The 19,487-nt window shown below is 20.5% G+C and overlaps 6 protein-coding genes across 6 annotated transcripts; 5 read left to right on the top strand and 1 right to left on the bottom strand. All coding sequences in view use genetic code 6, as the record gives it.

Moving 5' to 3' along the window:
- Positions 1 to 188: 188 nt before the first annotated feature.
- Positions 189 to 3,695, bottom strand: TTHERM_00123580 (kinase domain protein; the record flags this gene model as incomplete). The annotated part of the gene is made up of 21 exons (XM_001010855.2): positions 189 to 270; positions 504 to 593; positions 655 to 744; positions 801 to 890; positions 989 to 1,078; positions 1,133 to 1,222; positions 1,282 to 1,371; positions 1,456 to 1,545; positions 1,631 to 1,720; positions 1,798 to 1,881; positions 2,015 to 2,104; positions 2,170 to 2,256; positions 2,335 to 2,424; positions 2,603 to 2,692; positions 2,742 to 2,831; positions 2,885 to 2,974; positions 3,100 to 3,189; positions 3,231 to 3,320; positions 3,373 to 3,462; positions 3,518 to 3,573; positions 3,624 to 3,695. The coding sequence occupies 21 exons, from the start codon at positions 3,693 to 3,695 to the stop codon at positions 189 to 191; spliced, it is 1,821 nt and encodes a 606-aa protein (XP_001010855.2).
- Positions 3,696 to 4,645: 950 nt separating this feature from the next.
- TTHERM_000123579 (transmembrane protein, putative) lies at positions 4,646 to 5,366 on the top strand (the record flags this gene model as incomplete). The annotated part of the gene is made up of 2 exons (XM_012796275.1): positions 4,646 to 4,732; positions 4,779 to 5,366. The coding sequence occupies 2 exons, from the start codon at positions 4,646 to 4,648 to the stop codon at positions 5,364 to 5,366; spliced, it is 675 nt and encodes a 224-aa protein (XP_012651729.1).
- A 2,198-nt stretch (positions 5,367 to 7,564) lies between these two features.
- On the top strand, positions 7,565 to 9,014 carry TTHERM_000123578 (cyclic nucleotide-binding domain protein; the record flags this gene model as incomplete). The annotated part of the gene is made up of 2 exons (XM_012796274.1): positions 7,565 to 8,183; positions 8,266 to 9,014. 2 exons carry the CDS (start codon positions 7,565 to 7,567, stop codon positions 9,012 to 9,014), a joined length of 1,368 nt encoding a protein of 455 aa, XP_012651728.1.
- Positions 9,015 to 9,415: 401 nt separating this feature from the next.
- On the top strand, positions 9,416 to 13,718 carry TTHERM_000123577 (cyclic nucleotide-binding domain protein). The gene is made up of 7 exons (XM_012796273.1): positions 9,416 to 9,785; positions 9,931 to 10,854; positions 10,914 to 11,063; positions 11,317 to 11,488; positions 11,539 to 12,291; positions 12,489 to 12,784; positions 12,860 to 13,718. The coding sequence occupies exons 1-7, from the start codon at positions 9,473 to 9,475 to the stop codon at positions 13,579 to 13,581; spliced, it is 3,330 nt and encodes a 1,109-aa protein (XP_012651727.1). The 5' UTR covers positions 9,416 to 9,472; the 3' UTR covers positions 13,582 to 13,718.
- Positions 13,719 to 14,181: 463 nt separating this feature from the next.
- Positions 14,182 to 15,020, top strand: TTHERM_000123576 (cyclic nucleotide-binding domain protein; the record flags this gene model as incomplete). Its single annotated transcript, XM_012796272.1, has 2 exons — positions 14,182 to 14,776; positions 14,866 to 15,020. 2 exons carry the CDS (start codon positions 14,182 to 14,184, stop codon positions 15,018 to 15,020), a joined length of 750 nt encoding a protein of 249 aa, XP_012651726.1.
- A 391-nt stretch (positions 15,021 to 15,411) lies between these two features.
- On the top strand, positions 15,412 to 19,026 carry TTHERM_00123550 (cyclic nucleotide-binding domain protein; the record flags this gene model as incomplete). Its single annotated transcript, XM_001010852.2, has 7 exons — positions 15,412 to 15,628; positions 15,957 to 16,103; positions 16,166 to 16,337; positions 16,411 to 17,069; positions 17,128 to 17,190; positions 17,277 to 17,321; positions 17,375 to 19,026. The coding sequence occupies 7 exons, from the start codon at positions 15,412 to 15,414 to the stop codon at positions 19,024 to 19,026; spliced, it is 2,955 nt and encodes a 984-aa protein (XP_001010852.2).
- Between the last annotated feature and the right edge of the window lie 461 nt (positions 19,027 to 19,487).

The raw sequence follows: 19,487 nt of genomic DNA, 5'->3' as shown, positions 1-19,487 counted from the left end.
TTTAGACAATTTTTAATTTAAAAATGATTTAATATAATTTTAATTGTATTTATTTTATATTTTTCATTATGATTTTGATAATTTATTCATAAAAATATTGAATATTTTGAATGAGTATAAAATGATAAATATACCAATTTAATATTAATTAATAATTATAATATAATCATCTTCTTCTTTATCTATAATCAAAAATTTAAGTAAAACTAAGTTAGTCTCTTGCATTTTAATATTCTTCTTAATAAAGCACCTTTTTCAAGACTAAGAGATCTTTACAAAAATAAAATAATTGTTTTAATAATTAAATTATTTAATATTAATCCTAATAAATATACTATCAATCCTCATAAATTAAAGCTCCATTTAATTAATACAAAAATTTTAGATTATTAGTTATAATATCCTTAAAATAAATTTAAAAGGGTTGCTTTGGGTCTATTAATTAATGAAAATTGACAGTATTTTAATTTAGTTAATTAATTTGAAAAAAAATTAATAAATACCCAGATCCTATCTTCAATATTCTTAGATATTAGCAATTTTAAACATATTCGAGCAAAGTAATGATGAGGCTTTCAAATATGCTATTTTTACTAATTAATAACATTAGCATATATACAATAGATAAATAAATATGAATATAAAATTTTTTACTTTAAATCTATGTCAAGGATTTTCAAAAATCTTAATTCTTTGATTAAATATTATAATGTAAAGACTTTTTCATTTTGTAAACAATTATCTCTTTAAAAATTTAATTAAAATTTAATATTTAAAAAAATAAAGTCAAATAAATTTACTTGAAATTCAGTTTTAAAACTTCTAGTTTTCTACACTTAGCTAATCCTTCCACCATTAAAAATTTATCCTCAATACCAATTGTGTTTTAACTGTTTAATTAATAAAGAATTTACTATATTTTTCTTATTAAAAACTACAAAGTTAAATAAACTAAATTTGATAAAATAAAAAAATTAAATAAATTTACCTGATATTTATTGATAAAATTTTTAATTATTTGCAACTAGCTAGTTTTAAACCTAATTAAGAAGCTCCCTTATCACTAATTTTATTTTCTCTAATAATTAATTAAATAAAAAAATAACTTTAATTTATGTAAGATTAAATTTACTATAAGTTTAAAATGAGAGTTTCAAGTTTCTAAAATTTTTCTAATCCTTCAGCCAAATAGCAAGTACCTTCGTCTCCTATCTGATTATTGCTTATTAATTAAAGAAGTTAAAAAACCATAATATTAGCCATAAAAAAAATTATATTTACTATAAATCAATATTCAATTCTGATAAACTAGAAAGGTAAGCAAGAGTTTTGAATAATAATTAAGAATTTTTAGAGAACAATCTATTGAATCTAAAATAAATATATTTATTTTAATGTTTATTAATAAACAAATTTATTTAAATATTTTAAAGAAATATTAGGCGTAATTTTTACTATAAATTTAGTATCAAGTTTACTAAATTAGTGTTTATTTCTTATTAAGTTTATAGAGTTGTTAATGAATTATCTCGGAGCTTGTTTTCACTTTATATTTAAATTTACAATAAATTAGAATTTTTACAACAGTCAATATAAAGATAAAAATTATTCTCTTTATTAACTTAATTACTTCAAATTTATATTCAACTCTGCTAAGTTTTACTTCTTCACTAACTTACTAAATAATCCAAAAAAACCATCTGAAGTGATTTTATTTTTACTATTTTAAAAAATTTAATAATTAATTAATTATAAAGAATTTCTTCCTGATGAGTATCTTTTTAGATAAGGATTTACTTTAACTCAAGATGGATACTGGTAAGATTGTCACATTAAGCTAATCCCACTCCTAAATCAGATATTTTATCTATAAGGTTTCTACTGTTATATTTAATTAAGTGAATAATATTAATTTATTATTAAGATATTTATCTAGTTTAGATTAATCAAAATTGAAACAAACAAACAATAGCAAAATAGAAATAGAATAAAAAATAAAAATGTTTAATTTTACTTTAAATTTAATTAGATTTTTTCTATACTTTTAAATTATGATATGGACAAGCTTAAATTTTAAATTCCTATATCTTCCAAACAGTTCTCTCTTTTTAAATATTCAGAATCATTAATTATTTATTTTTAGTGAAAAGAGATCAGAAAATTATTTACTTTAAATCCAAAATCAAGGTTTTCAACTTATTTAACTAATCAAACCCTTAAAAATATTGCTCTATCTGCATGCTGATTGTATTTTAGCTTAAAAAAAGTTTATTTATTTTTAAAATAAATTTTATTTTATTGATTGTAATTTTTTATATTTAATTTATATTTTACCTCAAATTTAGTTCTAAATGTGTTAAATTTTTACAATTAGCTAATTTTTTAGATAAGTTAAAACCTCCACAATCTTGAATTTTATTACATCTAAGCAGAATTAAATTAATAAACATATTTAAATAAAATATTTAAATTTCTATTTAAAAAGTGATTTTAAATTAATTAAATATTTTTTTTTAATTGTAAAATAAATTTTTTATTTTATCAAAAATAATCTATTATGTCTATATTTAGTTATAAACTATATTATAGATTTAATTTTTACCTTAAATTAAGCTCTAAAATACTTAAGACTTAACATTATCCTAGCCCATCTCCAAGATTGGATGCTCCAGAATCACTTATATAATTCGTACTTTTTGACAGAAATTAATTATTTGATTAACTTCAAAAACAAATTTTACTTTAAATCTAATTTTAGTTTTGTAAGATTTTAGCAAAAAGCTAATTTTGTACCTATATTTAATGCACCTTCGTCACTAATAATGTTATCACTGTAAAAAAATAAAGTCAGCTTAGCTTATATTTTTATGTTAAATTATTTTACTTCAACATTAAAACCAAATCTTTAAGATTTGTTAATTAAGAGATTCCTACAATTATTCCTAATGCTCCTTCATCATTTATCTAGTTATATCTTTAAATTTAAAAATAATAAATCAAATTTAATGTTCAATTTTATTTAATTTACAGCACTAACAAAATATAAATTGAATTATCACAAATTGAAAAAAATATCTATTAACTAATCAACCTTTTTACCTCAAATTTAAATTTAGAGATGTCATATTTTTTAAATAGCTTAATTAAGCTCCTAAAGTGATAGATCCTAAATCTCCTAAGTAATTTCCACTTATTTATTTTAGTATTTATTTAAGATTAATTAAAATTACAAGAGATCAATAAGTAATTTTTTTAGGTTTTAGCATGATTAAATAGCATTTCCAATATCAGCTATTCCTTGCTCATTAATTTAATTTTAACTAATTAATTCAATAAAAAATGTAAATATTAAACCAAAGTATTTAAAATTACTCGAAATTAAGTATTAAAGTCTCTATGTTTTAAAATTCCTTTAACATATTTGCAACAAAAGATATATTATTTTTATTAATATTTTTGTTCCTAAATATTTTAAATTTTAAATAACTCAAGCGATGCAAAAAACTTATTTTTTTACTCGTAATCTAAGTGTAAATATGATGAACTAAATAATTAATAATTTGGCTAAATCACCTTTTTATTCATAAAAATTTAAATTCAGCCTTACAAATTTTAGAAAATACCTTTATTTATTCACAAACTTATTCATTTTACTTTTACAACTAAATCTTTTTTTTTGAAAACAAAGAACCCATTTTATTTATTTATTTTTGTAAATATTAAATAAAAAAAATTGATAATTAATTTTCTGATCACTTACTTATATTTGACTAAAAACTTGCAAAAGTATTTTATTTATTTTAAATGATTATTAATAATTTAAGACAATTATTTAAAAATAAAAATTGTATTAATTAGCATTTAAATTTTTATTTATTATTTATTTATATTTTAATTTTTATAGTAACCTTAATAACTAAATTTATTTAATTCATCAAATAAACAAAATAATAACATTTATACCCAATATTTCATCAATTCAATTTTTAAAATACATTTTTATAATAATAAGACCTGTATTCTCTAAAATTAATTTTAATATTTTGAGGAATTTTATTATAAAATATGTTTTTAATATATTTATAGTACCAAATCATGCAAAAAAGTATCTGTATCCTACTGAAAGAGATTGGATATCGGATTGAGTAATTTTTATAGTTAATCGTTTTAGCCACTTAAAGAAGGATGTATTTGTAAGCTAAATCAATTGCATAATCACTTATTTATTTATCTTAAGAAATATAAATTTCATCACAATTTATGATATGATCTCATAAATATTTTTTAGATTATATTTTTTAAAATAATTCTAAAATAAACTTTTTAATATAGAAGAACTTTAAGTTATTATGAAAAGATAGAATTTAATTCCTGGATTCACTATATAGTAATTAATTAATTAAATAAATAATTTTATTTCAATTTTAATCATAAAATCTTTATTTTATGATTTTTTATTTAATTTCAGATATTAAATTGTTAATTGATAATAGATTTTTATTTTATAATAAATATAATATGCTTAAGTATTTTAAAAGAAAATATTAATTATTTAGTTGTAAATAATTTTTTAAATTATATTTACTTTTAAAATTGAAAAAATGGGAGGAAAGTTAGTCTGGTTCTTGTTCTTATGATCCTTTATATGTTAAATTAATTAAAAAACTATTTTTAATATTATATACATCAAAAATTTCAATAATAGCTTGATTTGCTTCAAAAATAAAGGAGAGTTATTTGATGTAAATTTTCTTTTTTCATACATTTAAATTAATTAGATTTGTTTTTGTTAAGAGCTATAATATTTGTAAATTAAATAAAAGAAAGAAGTAGAAAAAACAAATAGAAGTAATTCAAAATTAAAAATGACTCAAAGAAAAAATATTAATTAGTAAAGCGAGTAATTTATTAATGACGCTTACTCGTAATAGTAAATAAATGATAAATCTTGCCAAAAGTAATTATTTTAATCTAGAAATACGAATGTTAAAAATGGATTACCTGGAGATAATAGCATAATTCATAGTTATGTAGATGCAGCAGAACATTAAATAAATACAGAGTAACTCACTATAGTTTAGGCGAGTAATGAAAAGACTTAAGAGTTTAAAGAAGACATGTATTTAGATTTATAAAATATTAATTAAGAGATAGATCACTCTGATGTTTCTTATTATAATTATGATTAAAGTAAATGGTTTTCATAATATTATGTTTATATCTCTATGATTTATTTTATTCTTATCTTTACATTTTTATCTATTTTTAGTATTTTTATTTTTAAAAATACTTTTTAAATAAAATAAATATATTAAAAGAAATTGATAGCAGTATGTAAGAGCATGAAACAAATGGCATATGCATGAGTTATCTCTAAAATAAGCCTTAAAATTTTCAACATTAAAATAATAATGTTAATAGTAATAAAAATAATAAGCAGAATATGTCTACTTTTTATCAAAATAATTATGTAGATATGAAAATTTAAAGTGGTGGCTCTTGTAAATCTTTAGATTAATAAAAAAAGAGAAAGTATTCTTAAGATATTGATTTATTGTATGAAAAATATTTTAGAATTGTATAAAAACTAAGAAATTTTAAGTAAAAGTGTAAAATCTATTCAAATAATGCTCACTAAATGCTTTTAACTAAGGAGTTAAATTCTTTTGATTAAATATTAAATTAATAAAGCAAATTTTGCATAAAAAATAAATTAATCAATTAATTTATTAATATAATTAATAATACGCCAATAATTACTCCTACCTCTAAGTCGATAATAATCTGGGATTGTATTTGTTTACTCTATCTTTCAATTTTTTATTATTTCCTTTCTATTGCTATTTTCTTTGATTTTCAACCAGCAGATTCATAAGCATTTACTTATTTTTGCGCGATTACTCTGTTTATATTACTCATTGACATTATTATTATTCTTAATACGGCTTATATTAAAGATGAAGCCATTGTAAAGGAAAGAAAAAAGATTATTTCAAAATATTTTTTTTCTTTTCATTTTCTTTCAGATTTCCTAAGCGCAATAAGTTTACTTATAAAAGTGTCAACATATACCAGTTTGAATGTTCCTTTTCTTTCTTATAAGTGCCTTTTTAATTATCTTTTATTTCTAAAACTGTATGCTCTATACATTAAAAAATAAAATATCGAAGAAAAATTTGCAGATAAATTTTATTTTAACTCAATCTACAAAGTAACTAGAAGTATTGGTACCATCATTATAGCTGCTCATATTGGTATTATATTTTATTATTCTTTATTTTAAATTTAAAATTAATATCTATTGATAAAAGCCTCAATAGGCTGGTATGAATAAACTAAAGTGTACTTACTATACAATCCTTAAGGCTAAACATGGGTTAAGTAAATTCAGATCCAAGATGATGAGTATTATGTTAAATACATTTACTCGTTATATTGGGCTATTAGCACTCTCTCGACTGGTAATTTAAGATACTTTTGGCTTAAATTTTACACCATTTTAAAATAAAATAAAAACACTTTGTTATCATAAAATTACAATTAATTAATAAAATTATTATATTTTTTATTAATTTATTTGTTAAACCAATTCATTTAGACTAAGATTCGATCAGTTAAAATTTATAATTATTATTTTTCTACAAAAATAAATATGAAAATATTTTTGAGTGAAAATATTATTTATTTATTAAATAGTTGGAAACTATGGTGTTTGTGCTTAAAATAGTTTAGAGATATTATATTCTTCTTTAAGTATATTAGCTTTCAGTGTTGTCTTTGTATACTCTTTTAGTAATATGGGTTTTGTCTTTTGGGATCTTTATTAATAAAATAGACATTTTTATAAAAATATTTATTTATTAAACAGGTAAAATAAAATTGTTTAAATTAATTTAAGCAACTTACATTAAATTTAAATTTAGCATTGGTTTTATTCATTTTATTATATTGATTAATATAGCTTTTTGAGAAATTATCATATTGACTCTGATTTAAAGTTTAAAGTAAAAGAATATCTTTCGCTGTTTAGCGAACGCCTTAAATCTCCTTAATATATTTAAGAAGCATCAATTCTTAATATTCTTCCTAAGAATTTAAGAGAATAAATAATTTTTTAATATAACAAGAGTGTTATTTAAAGTTTTGATATTTTGAAGTAATTCTCAGAGAAATCACAAAATAAATTTGCTTTTTTAATTTAAGAATTAACGTTACCCCCAGAAGAGATAATATTTTAGGAAGGCGAAGATTAAGATAGCTCAATTTACTTAATAAAAAGAGGATGCATTTAAATTTACCAATAAAATTAAGAAACTAATTCAGGTCAACTGATTTTATCTACCTTAGGGGATAACTAAATATTAGGATAAATATCTTTTTTCTCTGGTTTAGCAAGAACAGCTTCAGCTAAAACTATTAAAACTTCTACTCTTTATAAAATAGATAAATAGGAATTTATTAAAGTTATCAAATAAAATTAAGGAGATTATGAATATTTTAAAATGATTTAAGATAAAATTATTTATTCAAAAAGTTTTATTGATTTAAAAATAAAGTGTTATTCATGTTAATAAATAGGACACATTACCAAATATTGTCCACATATTAATTATTAACATAGAATTCAAGCTAAATTTTCAGCAAAACAATAATAAATTAGCTAGAAACGATAAGTATATAATCGATAAAAGGCAAGATCTTAAAATGCCAAGTAAAATTTCAATATATTATTTAATTAATTTTATATCTTTTTGATAAATTGTTCACTAATCATTTTTTAATAACTGGAAAAAAATTTTAATATTTAAATTCTTCTAAGTTTTTGTTTGATTTGAATTATTAAAATCAAATAAAAACATATTTAAATATTATAAAAAGGGGATTTTTGAAAGTATTAAAGTAGCAAAGAATTCAATCAGAAAGTGAAGAATAAAAAAGTTTAAATATTTTGCTAGAAAACGATTTTTACACATTTTCATAAATAAAAGATTAAAATAAATTTAGTAATTCGCAGATTGTAGAATCTTCGCCTTAGAAAAAGAGAAACCATCAATAAATTAAAAAGAGATAAAACTTAAAAGAATAGGCTGATAAAAATTTTAAAAAATCTTAGCAAATACTTGATTAGAGCGGAGGAGAGGTATTTGATGAAATTAGAGAGGAAAAAAGCACATTTGATCAAAGTAAATTTGATTATCTTTTAATTTAATATATTTTCTTTCAAAATAAAGATAAAATTAACTATATTTATTAATATTACCCTAGTGTAAGAAATAGAAGGATAAGAGTCATAAATAAAGTTTATGAAATCCAAGAGTAAAAATACTTCGTTTCTCAAAAACTCAATAACGGTTGATACGTGCAGCATTTCAGATTTTGCAAAAAACACCAACACAAATCCCAAATTAAATTCTTAGCAAGATGATGAAACAATTAATGTGACTTCTAATTTAATAAGCGACTTTTAAATAAAAGACATCCAAAAAATTTATAAATAACTTACTAATTAATAATAATAGCAAAATAACGAATAAATTTGTAATAATTTTACAAACAGATGCTCGATTGACTCAAGTAATAACATAAATTGTTTTTAAGATATGATTTTAAATGTTAATGGATAAATTATATATGATTAAACTGAATTATAGAATCCATCAACAATTATATCAATAAATTAAGGAATTTATTCGGAGTAGTCACATAAATAATTATCAAGGATAGAACCCTTCTAGCAATAAGTTTGTCTCAATTAGAAAAATGCCAATCTTGATTTGCAAAAAAAATAAAATATGTTAGATAATTTAATTCTCAAAATTAAAACTCATTTTTAAAATTAAGATAGTATTTAATAATCTTCTTGCTTTTCAGTTGATTCCATTAAAAAATTTAAATATTACTTCCCTACCTTTAACTATGATATAATCTTTAAATAATAAGAAAAGTATTTTTGTTTAAGAATTAAAAAAAGCTTAACGTGTAAAAACAATGAAAATCAAATTAAAAAGCATTGAAAATATTCTATTATACTTTAAACTAGAATGGGAGTATATTTTTTTTTAATAATTAGCTTCGTATATCATTTATAGTTATTTGAGAATTTTAATTGCTTATATTTTATTTAAAAATAATTTATTTTGTTAAAAAATTTATTTTATATTATTGTATTAGAACTATTTGAAATTTTAATTAAAATTATTACATTTTCTAATGAATCTTTATTAAAAATAATAACTATAAGAATAGAGCTATCTATCTATCTATTTATGAATTTGAGATATTATGTTAATAACTAATTAGCTTTTATTAATGCAAGAAAATTTAACATTATTTATTCATTTTGAGAAAACTAAAATAAGAACCAATATCTTACTTTAAATAATTCAATTATATTGATTTACTTATCTTCACTTTTAAAAAAATTAATAGCATTAAGTTAACAAAAAAAGAATAATAATAAACCAATCAAAAAATGAGTCAAACAAATAATATTTATGAAATTAGTTAATAAGTATTTGATGAAAGCTATTCATAACATTAAATATGTGATAAATCGTGTCAGAAGTAGCTATTTTAATCTAGAAATTAGAATGTCTAAAATGGATTGCTAGGAGATAACAGTTTTATTTTAAGCTAAGTAGAAGTAATAGAAGACTAAATAAAACCAGATTAATTAGATATATTAGAGACGTTCAATGATAAGATAGATTAATTTAAAGAATATGTTGACCCTGACTAAAAAAACAAGTAGTAAACGGAAACAAATCAATAATAATCAACAAAAAGTAAATAGATTTTGGAAATTTATTTATATTAATTCTAAATTTCATTTTCTTACAACTAATCTACTCTTAATTTACATAAATGCTAAAACTAATATTTCTTTCTTATTAAAAAAATATTTTAATATTAAACATTCTTTTTAAAAAGGCATAAAAAATTAACAATAAGATCAATTAAATACTCAAATGAGCAACCTTGCTCATTTTGAAGGATTATAAAATGCGAAGCAAAATTAGTATCAATATCCAAATGAAACATAAATGAAGTCAAGCAAATAATAAGATTAAAGCAGATAAAATAATTCTATCTTATGGTAGCTAGATTAATAAAATAACAAAGGAATAATATTATAAAACAATAACAAACTAAATAAATATCTTAACCTGATAAAAAAGTTTTAATAAAGAATAAAAATTAGAAAAGATGGTGTAAAAAACAGATAATAATAGCTTTTATTAATTGATGATTTAAGTAACATAGACTAATTTCAAAAGTAATCGTATAATAAAAACAAATAATATGGGCTGATTAATTAATTATCTATCAACTTTAATTAAATCCCTATCATATCTCCAACATTTAAATTAATTATCATATGGGATATTTTTAGTTTAATTAATTTCACTGTTTTTTACTTTTTGCTATCAATTGTTATTTTCTTTAATAGTCAACCAGTTAATTCAAAAGCAATTTCTTACATATGTTTGATAGCTTTGTCCTTATTATTCTTTGAAATGATAATTAATTGCAACATTGCTTATTTTGAAGAAGGATTTTTTGTTAAAGAAAGAAAAAAAATTATTTAAAAATATATTTTTTCTTTTCATTTTCACTCAGATTTTATCAGCACTATTAGCTTATTAATAAAAATCATAAATGAATCTTTACAAAATAATTAAAAACCTAACTGTCCCTACCTTTCCATTTACAACTATTTGATATTTCTTAAAATTTATGGGCTTTACATTAAATAATAAAAACTTGAGAAACACCTCTAATAAAAATATTAATTTAATTGTGTCTATGAAATTGCAAAAAGTATATTTCATATTATCGCACTTGCTCATATAGGTATTTTATTTTATTATTAATATCAATATGTTTTTTTATTTTATTTGTTAAAATATTAGTATCTATTGGTTGGTATATTTAATCATATATTTATTCAACTTATTATCCTGAAAGTCTCACATGGATAAAGACCCTTTAAGTCTAAGAGTCAGAGTATTATATAAAATATATTTATTCCTTTTATTGGGCTATAAGCACTCTTACTACAGGTTATTTCAAATTACTTTTAATATTTCAAAAATTATATTTTTAAGATAATCAAGGTTATTTCCAATCAATATTTTATAAAATTTAATAAATTAATAAATAAATAAATACTTTTCCTTTTAAATAAACAAAAAATAAAAAATGTATTGTTTTTATTCAAATAATGAAAATTCTATCATTATCTCTTTGATTTTTTTTACATTTATTGATTATCAGTATTTAATAAATAAAGTTTTTAAATTTTATTAAATAAAGTTGGAAATGGTTACTTGACTGCATACAATTTTATAGAGGCTTTTTATGCCTCTATAAGCATCATAACTTTTAGCTTATTTTTTGCTTATTATGCTAACTGCTTAGGGTTCATTTTCTAAAATAATTTTAAAGAGAAAAAGAAATTTTAAAATAACATTTATCAAATGAATAGGTACATAAATTAATTTTATTGTGATACATGTTAATTATTATTTTATTAAGTTATTTATCAAGTAGGTAAATCGATCCTGATCTGAAATATAAAATTAATTAAAATCTTTCATCTACTCATAAAAATCTAAAAGATTAGTATAATATTGAAGAAAGTCCTATGTTTAGCTCACTACCAAAAAAACTTAGAGAAGAAATTTAAATTTAAATTAACACAAATATGTTGAAAAACTTCAATTTTTTCTAAAATCTATCTTAAAAATCTTAGTATTAGATACTTTTTATACTACAAGAGATGGTCATACCTCAAGATGAGATATTATTTAAAGAAGGAGATCTATTAGATAATTCTGTTTATATTATTCAAGATGGATCAATTTAAATTTATCAGCAAAAATCAGAGTACTTATAGACACAAATATCTATTTTATGTAATTTAAACAAAAATTAGTCATTTGGAGAAGTTTCTTTTTTTACTGGATTAGCAAGATCAGCCTCTGCTAAAGCTATAAAAACTTCAATTATTTACAAATTAGATAGGAAACAATTTATTGAAATAATTAAATAAAATTAAGGAGATTTTGAATATTTTAAAATGATCTAAGACAAAATTATTTACTCTAAAAATTTTACTGATTTAAAAATAGATTGTTATTCTTGTTAACAAAAGGGGCACATTTTAAAATATTGCCCATAGATTAACTAAAAATTGAATAATAAAATTAATACACTGACTAAACAAAACTAATTTAAATAAAAAAGGTAATATCGTGATCGAAAACAATTTAAATCATTCAATGCAAAGTAAATTTAAAATTACAAAATAAAAAATAATTAATTCGATTTTTTAATTTTCTTCAAATTACACCAAGCTAAAAAAATTTGCTTTAAATTTAAGCAATTTTTATCAAAAAAGAAATTAGAAATTTTCTATTTTATTTAAATATTTATTATAATTCTAACTAAAAAATATCTTTTATTTATTCTTCATTTAAAAAAAGACATGCTATAAAATTATTTCGAAAATAAGGAATAGAAAATATACAAAATGATCAATAAATATCTATGAATAACCCAAAAGATAATGAATATTATTCATTTTAATAAATATAACTTAATAATTAATAAGTAGCAGAACCATTTTTGTAGTTTAACAATTTATAAAGTGTAATTAAGAAACAAAATTTTAAAGAAACTATTGATAAATCTTCGAGAAAGTCGTAATAAATATAACAGGATTAGAATTTAAGCGATATTAATATTGATTTTAAATAAGAAATCAGTATCTAAGATCATGGTAGTTATTTTTTTTATCAAATTTCAAATCAATATACTTTTTAATTTTAAACTTACATTAATTATATTTTTATAGTATAAGGATTTGAAATGTAGGAATCGTAAATGAAGGTCATAAAAAATAAAAATAAAAGTACTTCCTTCTAAAAAAACCTAGTTACAAATGAAATAAATAGCATATCAGACATAATTATGATAACTAATTCAAAGATAAATATTTAGCATGACGAAGAAACATTAAATGTTACTTCTAATCTGATAAGCGACTTTTAAATAAAAGATTTACAGAAAGTAAAAAAACCCATAACACCCAATTAAAAAACATAGAATAATGAATTATAAACACAATCATGCAAAAATTAAGGAAACAGATGCTCAGCTGATGTTAATTCTAATTCAAATTGTTTAGATATGATCTTAAATACTAATGGATAATTTATTTATGACCAAATAGAAGATTAAGTGCAGTCATCAATAAATTTAAGTTATCAAGAATCAGTCAACAAATAATAAACTAAAATAGAATCAAGTTAGTTATCACCTTGTAAATGCTAAAAAAATAAGCTATTTGAAACTAGGCTGTCTAAATAAAATGAATAAAATGAGCTAGATCAAACTTTGTAAAATATTAAATTTATTTTTTCAAAGTACGATTCTGAATAACCATTTAACCTTTAAATAGATTCAATTAAAAAGTATAGATATTACTTTCCAACACATAATTATGATTTAATACTTAAGCAATATTAAAAGTATTTAACTAAAAAGAAAAATAAATTTTAATAAAAAAATTAATGATCACTCAATAAATCTATATTAAAAAATTATATTTATGTTCAAAATCAAGTTAATTAATTAATTATAATAGTCAACGAAAATTTTAAGTTATTGAAGTAACTGTTCGTATCATATTTTGTTTTTAAATTTTTTTATATAAATATTAATTAATTATTATTCCAACAACGCCAATTAATAATTCTAATTTTAATTTTTTTACCCAATCAATAATTAATTCATAACCAACTTTCTCTAGGGAAGATTGAGGTACTGCAAGAAAACTCTTTACTATATGTATAAAATTAAATTACTAATAAAAGTTGGAAATATATATTTTTGGGATGTACATATTACTATTTGTTTATATTCTTAATAGTATAAAGTATATTTTATTAGATTAAATAACAAAAAACATTAATAATTAAACTTCTAAAGAACTTTGTTAATTAATAATAACCAAAGAAGAATTTATTTATTAATTATTTTTTAGCTTATCTTGAACAATAAAAAAGTTTGTTAATAAATTTAAGAGCAAAATTGAATCGAAAGAAAAGTGCCATGTATTTATTTATTTAAAATATATATTTTAGGTTTATAATCCAAAATAATTTATTATTAGATATGGCTGAAAGAAATACAATCATGAATCATCCAAGCTAGACTGATCAATAATATATTGGAATATCAAGGGGACTCTTTGAAGATAGTGCTATGAAAGGTTTACAAGGAGATGATGATCATATTAACACTAGTTAACATAATTAAACTACAGAATTTGAAGTTGGGAAAATGGGATCAACTGAAAATATGCATATGTTTATTGAAAGTGATATTAATGCCACACAATAATAAGAATTTAATTATAAAATTGAGGGTCAGCAGAAACATAATCTAAGTTAGCGTGTGAGAAATAATTACAAAAAAATAGTTCTACTATGTAAAAATAACAATCAAGCTGTGATGGAAAAGAAAAATAATTTGAATAATGATGCATTAAACACAAGTATATGCATCTAAAAGAATTATTCTAATACATTAAATATTTAAAATACCTATGATGACTCTCAATAAGGCAAATAGATAAAGTTTATGACCATGAAAAGTACTTAAATTCCTAATATTCCACTAAAATAACTAAATGGATAAAATAATTCAAATAAATATTAGTCTGATTTTGATTTAACTTGCTAAAAAATTGATTCGATTAAAGATGTGAGTAAAGAATCTAATTACAACAAATATGAAAGTTCAGAGCAAATAACTACCAATTTTATAGGAAGGAAAAGTGTGTTAAATTATTAAAAGGCAGCAAACATAGTGAACAATGTAATTAGCAAATCAATGAATAGAGTTCAAAGAATAGATAAACATGTAAAGTATTTTGTATAAACTCTAAAGTAAAAAATGAAGAATCGACCACTGCCAAATTTATTGGAAGCTTAAATATAGCTATTGAATGACTCTTCTCACTTTCATCAAAGTAGAGCTAATAAAAAGCTAATTCATAAGCTTTTAATCAAGCTTTAAGATTTAGCTAATTTAAAAAATCCGCTTCCTGTTTTTATGCCAACAAATGATTTTAGAGTATATTGGGATATCTTTTAGACTATTTTTACATACTCCTTTTTATATATTTATTCTATTTTATTATTTTTTGCTTTTAAAGAAAAAGACTCTGGTTTTATAAAATCGTTTTTCTAATATACTTTTATGGTTTTTTTACTTGATGTCTTGATTAACTTTAACACAGCCTATTTTAATAAAGATATTATTATAACTAATCGTAAATAAATTATATGGAGATATTTGTCTTCTCATGTTTTTTTAACTGACGCAATATGCTTGGTTATAATGGGATCTAAAGTTATTATGTAAAGCACAGATTTAGTATATAATCCTGATAGCAAATTATTCCCATTTTTCGTAAATACCTTAGTATTTCTTAAACTAAATGGAATTAATCCAAAAAGAGAACGTTTTGGTTACGTATTTACCTTAAGAGAAAGCTAAAAGCATATAATAAGACTATGTAATTAGCTATTAAGTGTAGTTTCAGTCGCTCATGCAGGTAGTTTTATTATTTTTATATTAAATTTGTTTAACTCAATATATTTTTTAATAAATTACAATTTTTATGCATTTTTAGTTTATTAAAATATTTTATTTAATTCGTTATATTATTTTTTCCAAAAATTGCTTTTATTTAATAAATTTAGTTGAAAGTTATTAATAATCAATAAATTTTTTATCTAATTGATCTTAAATAAACTTGAATTTTAAATTCATATAAATGAATTTGAATAAAATTTTTTAAATTAATATAAAAATTGATCATTTTAGATTAAAGAAAGAAATTAAAAATATCAAATAACATTATATTATTATATTTAATATAGTGAGTTTAGCATGGTATACTCTAGGTGTTTATGAAAATTAGAATGGCTATTCTACTTCTTGGCTTGATAAATACTAATTTTCTGATCTTAGCTACTTAGAATAATACATCTATTCGATGTATTGGTCAATAACAACTATGACTACTGGTATTATTTTTTTTTTACAAAATAAACACAAATGAATTCAATTTTTTTACAAAAATATATAGTTGGATATGGCGATATAGCAGCTAGCAATCATGTGGAAGCGTTGTTTATAATATTGTCTATGATATTATTTAGTTGTGTATTTGCATATTCTATAAATAATATAGGTTTTATTTTATAGGAGATTGAAAAATCTTCAAAAGACTTGAATGACAATATTAGTACAATTTAAAGGTTTTTATTAATATTTATTCATAAATCAATTAATTATTTTATTTATCTTTTTATTATTTTAATTAAACTAAAGGTACCTTAACAGAAAAAATGTAAACATTTAACTTTAAAGCAGAGTTAGGCATTATCTTTCATTTTTGGCTGAAGAACAGAAAGATAGAGATTAGCTAGCAGAGAACTAAATATTTTAAATTTTATCTAATAAATTAAGAAATGAAATTGTTATTGAAATAAACTCAAGGATTTTAAAAAACTATTCAATTTTTAGTGCAAACTTTTCTACATAGACCTTAAGGAAGTTAGTTTTTATCATGGAAGAAGTTCTTATTTCTCCAAACGAAATTATATTTGAGGAGGGAGATAATGATGATTAATCTGTTTATTTAATAGAAAGTGGAAATATAGAGATATATTAAGTATCGCCTTCAAGTTAAAATGGATCAAATTTAAATCAAAACAAAACTCATATTCTATAATCATTGAATAAAGGCAGCATTTTTGGTGAAATTTCATTTTTTTCTGGTCTTGCTAGAAAGGCAAGTGCAAGAAGTACAAATTTATCTACTCTTTATAAGATAAACAGAAATCAATTTATTGAACTGATAAAAGAAAACTCAGAAGATTTTGAAAGATTCAAAATGATGGAAGAATAAGTTAAATTCTAATAAGACCTTTCTATACTATTTGTAGAGTGTTATACATGCAAATCAATAGGTCACATATCAAGCTAATGTCCAATTATTCATTAAATATTTGATAAATAATTTAAAGTACTTAAAAACAACTTTAGCATCTTTTAAAACAGATCTGTGCATATATAGAGGTAGGCAAAAACCTAGAAGTTTAATCCATTGTAAATTAATGCAAATTTATTATAAAAAAATTACCATAAATTTTAATATATATGTATTACCATTCTTATTTAAATATTAAAAATAGGCTTTATGTGTGTTACAACATATAAATATGTTAAAATCTTAAGGAGTAAATAAGAGACTACAATTCTTATACAGAAATAATCTTTAAATCAGATATAGACATTTCTTAGCAGATCAGTGAGGAAGAAAATGAAGAGAGCTCTGAAAATGAATATAACAGCACAAGTAGTGATTCTTCATTATCTTCGAACTAAGATTAAAATTCAATGTTCTAGCAATAAAAAGAAAAGATTGTGGTTAAAAAGGAAAAAAGCAATTCACAATAATATGAACCGTATAAAAGCTTAAAAAGCTTAAAGAATTTTAAATCATTAAAAACTGTATAGAGGAAAAGTAAACACAAAAATAGAAAAAGTAAAAAAGATGAAAGCTTAAAATAATTGAATATTTAAAAAGACATTGAGAACTAACTCATTTTAAGAGATCTTTCACCAAAGCAAAAAACCTCAAATGAAGATTTTGATAAATTTAGTGATATATCAAAGAGAGAAAGCATTGATAAAAGTGATAAAAAGTATGAAGATTTAAAAGACTTTTTACACCAACGTTAACACAGCTATGAATAAAACGATTAACTTTTAGATCCTAACTCAAATTTAAATAAATCATAAAATTCAAAAAATTAAAATAACTCTCATTTAACTATACCTTCTTAAAAGGATTTAATACCACCAACAAGTTAACTTGATATCACAAATGAAACCTCTAAAAAAAAGTATAATCAATAAATCAACTTGATTTATGAGAAATCTATTAGCAACGAGGAGAGCAATTCAAACTCTTTTATTGAAGATTAAGCTGCAACAAAGTAAGCCTAAATTCCACAATAAAAATCTACAAATAAATTAAGAAAAGGTACTTTAAAACCATAAAAAACTCAAAGAGATATTAGAACATCAATAGATGTTTTAGTCTAAAATACAATTTATAATGCCTTTGTAGCTCAAAGTGCTGCACTCACAAATACACAAAATGAATTAAATAGGCTAGAAAGTACTTTAAGTAAGTTAGAAGAAAGATTTTCAGTCTTTAACTTTCAAAATTCCAAGTCAATCAAAAGTGTAGATTCTAATATAGTGACCCGCAGGATTAGCTCATAGTAAACCCCATCTACTTTATTTTAGAAATAAACTAATGAATATAGATAAAGTTAATTGGGAGTAAATAATCTTAATAATCCTATTAAAAAGTTAAGTGTATTTAAAGATTCATAAGAAAAGAAGCAAAATTCAAAAATGAGTATTGATGTTTAAGGGATACCAACATAGAATGAATTAAGGCAAGATACTGTTTAAAACATTATGCTTGAAAAAATTTATAAAATGCTTGACAAATCCAATATAAAAGATGTATCAAACAGAGCAAGCTATTAATAAGATGAATACAGCTAACTATATTAAAGCGCTACATAAAATGTTCTCAACAAATTCGATATGATCAAGAATTTCAAAAAGTTCTTTCCACACAATAACTTCACATATATTTTTAATAAATTCAATTCAAAGAAATTACTTTTTAAAAGTAAAAAATCAAGAACTTAATTTTAAGTTTAAAAAACCAGAAGATAAAATATTATCGTATAGCTTAAAACTGCAAGGAAATCTTTATTTTGTAACGCAATAATACAAAAGCCTACGCCATCATAACTAGATTACAATAGCTACAAACCAACATTTTTATCATATGGAGTTTCTTAAAAGAGTGAAACAATTTATCCTAAATTCCTAATAAAAGAAGCATTTTATATATGAAAATAAAATAAAATTGAATTACTCAGATTCTTTATAAGTGTATAAATCATTATAAAATAATTAAATTAGTTTAAATATTTAAAAATGTTAAAAAATTAAAAAAATTAATTTTCATATTTTTGTTTTTAAAACTAAAAAATATTTAAAATTATCTACATTATACTTTTCTATTTTAAGAAAGAAAATTATATAAAAATATATGTTTTCTATTTAATAAATATAAAATAATATCTATTCTCTTTTACATACGAATATTTTTCAGAAACTAGTAAAAAAAATACCAAAATGAATTCATCTAAAACTATTTTTTCAAAAATAAATTTTAATATACCATGAATGTAGGTTGTTCTAAATAAAAATATGAAAAAATATATTTTATGACCTTAGTATATAAATATAAACATAATAATAAATCTTTTCTTATTTTAAGTTAAATTATCCTATTTAAAAATGTTATAAAG

The sequence above is a fragment of the Tetrahymena thermophila genome (assembly GCF_000189635.1).
Source record: "Tetrahymena thermophila SB210 genomic scaffold scf_8254752, whole genome shotgun sequence".
NCBI lineage: Eukaryota > Ciliophora > Oligohymenophorea > Hymenostomatida > Tetrahymenidae > Tetrahymena > Tetrahymena thermophila.
This window is presented reverse-complemented; position numbering and strand designations above follow the sequence as displayed.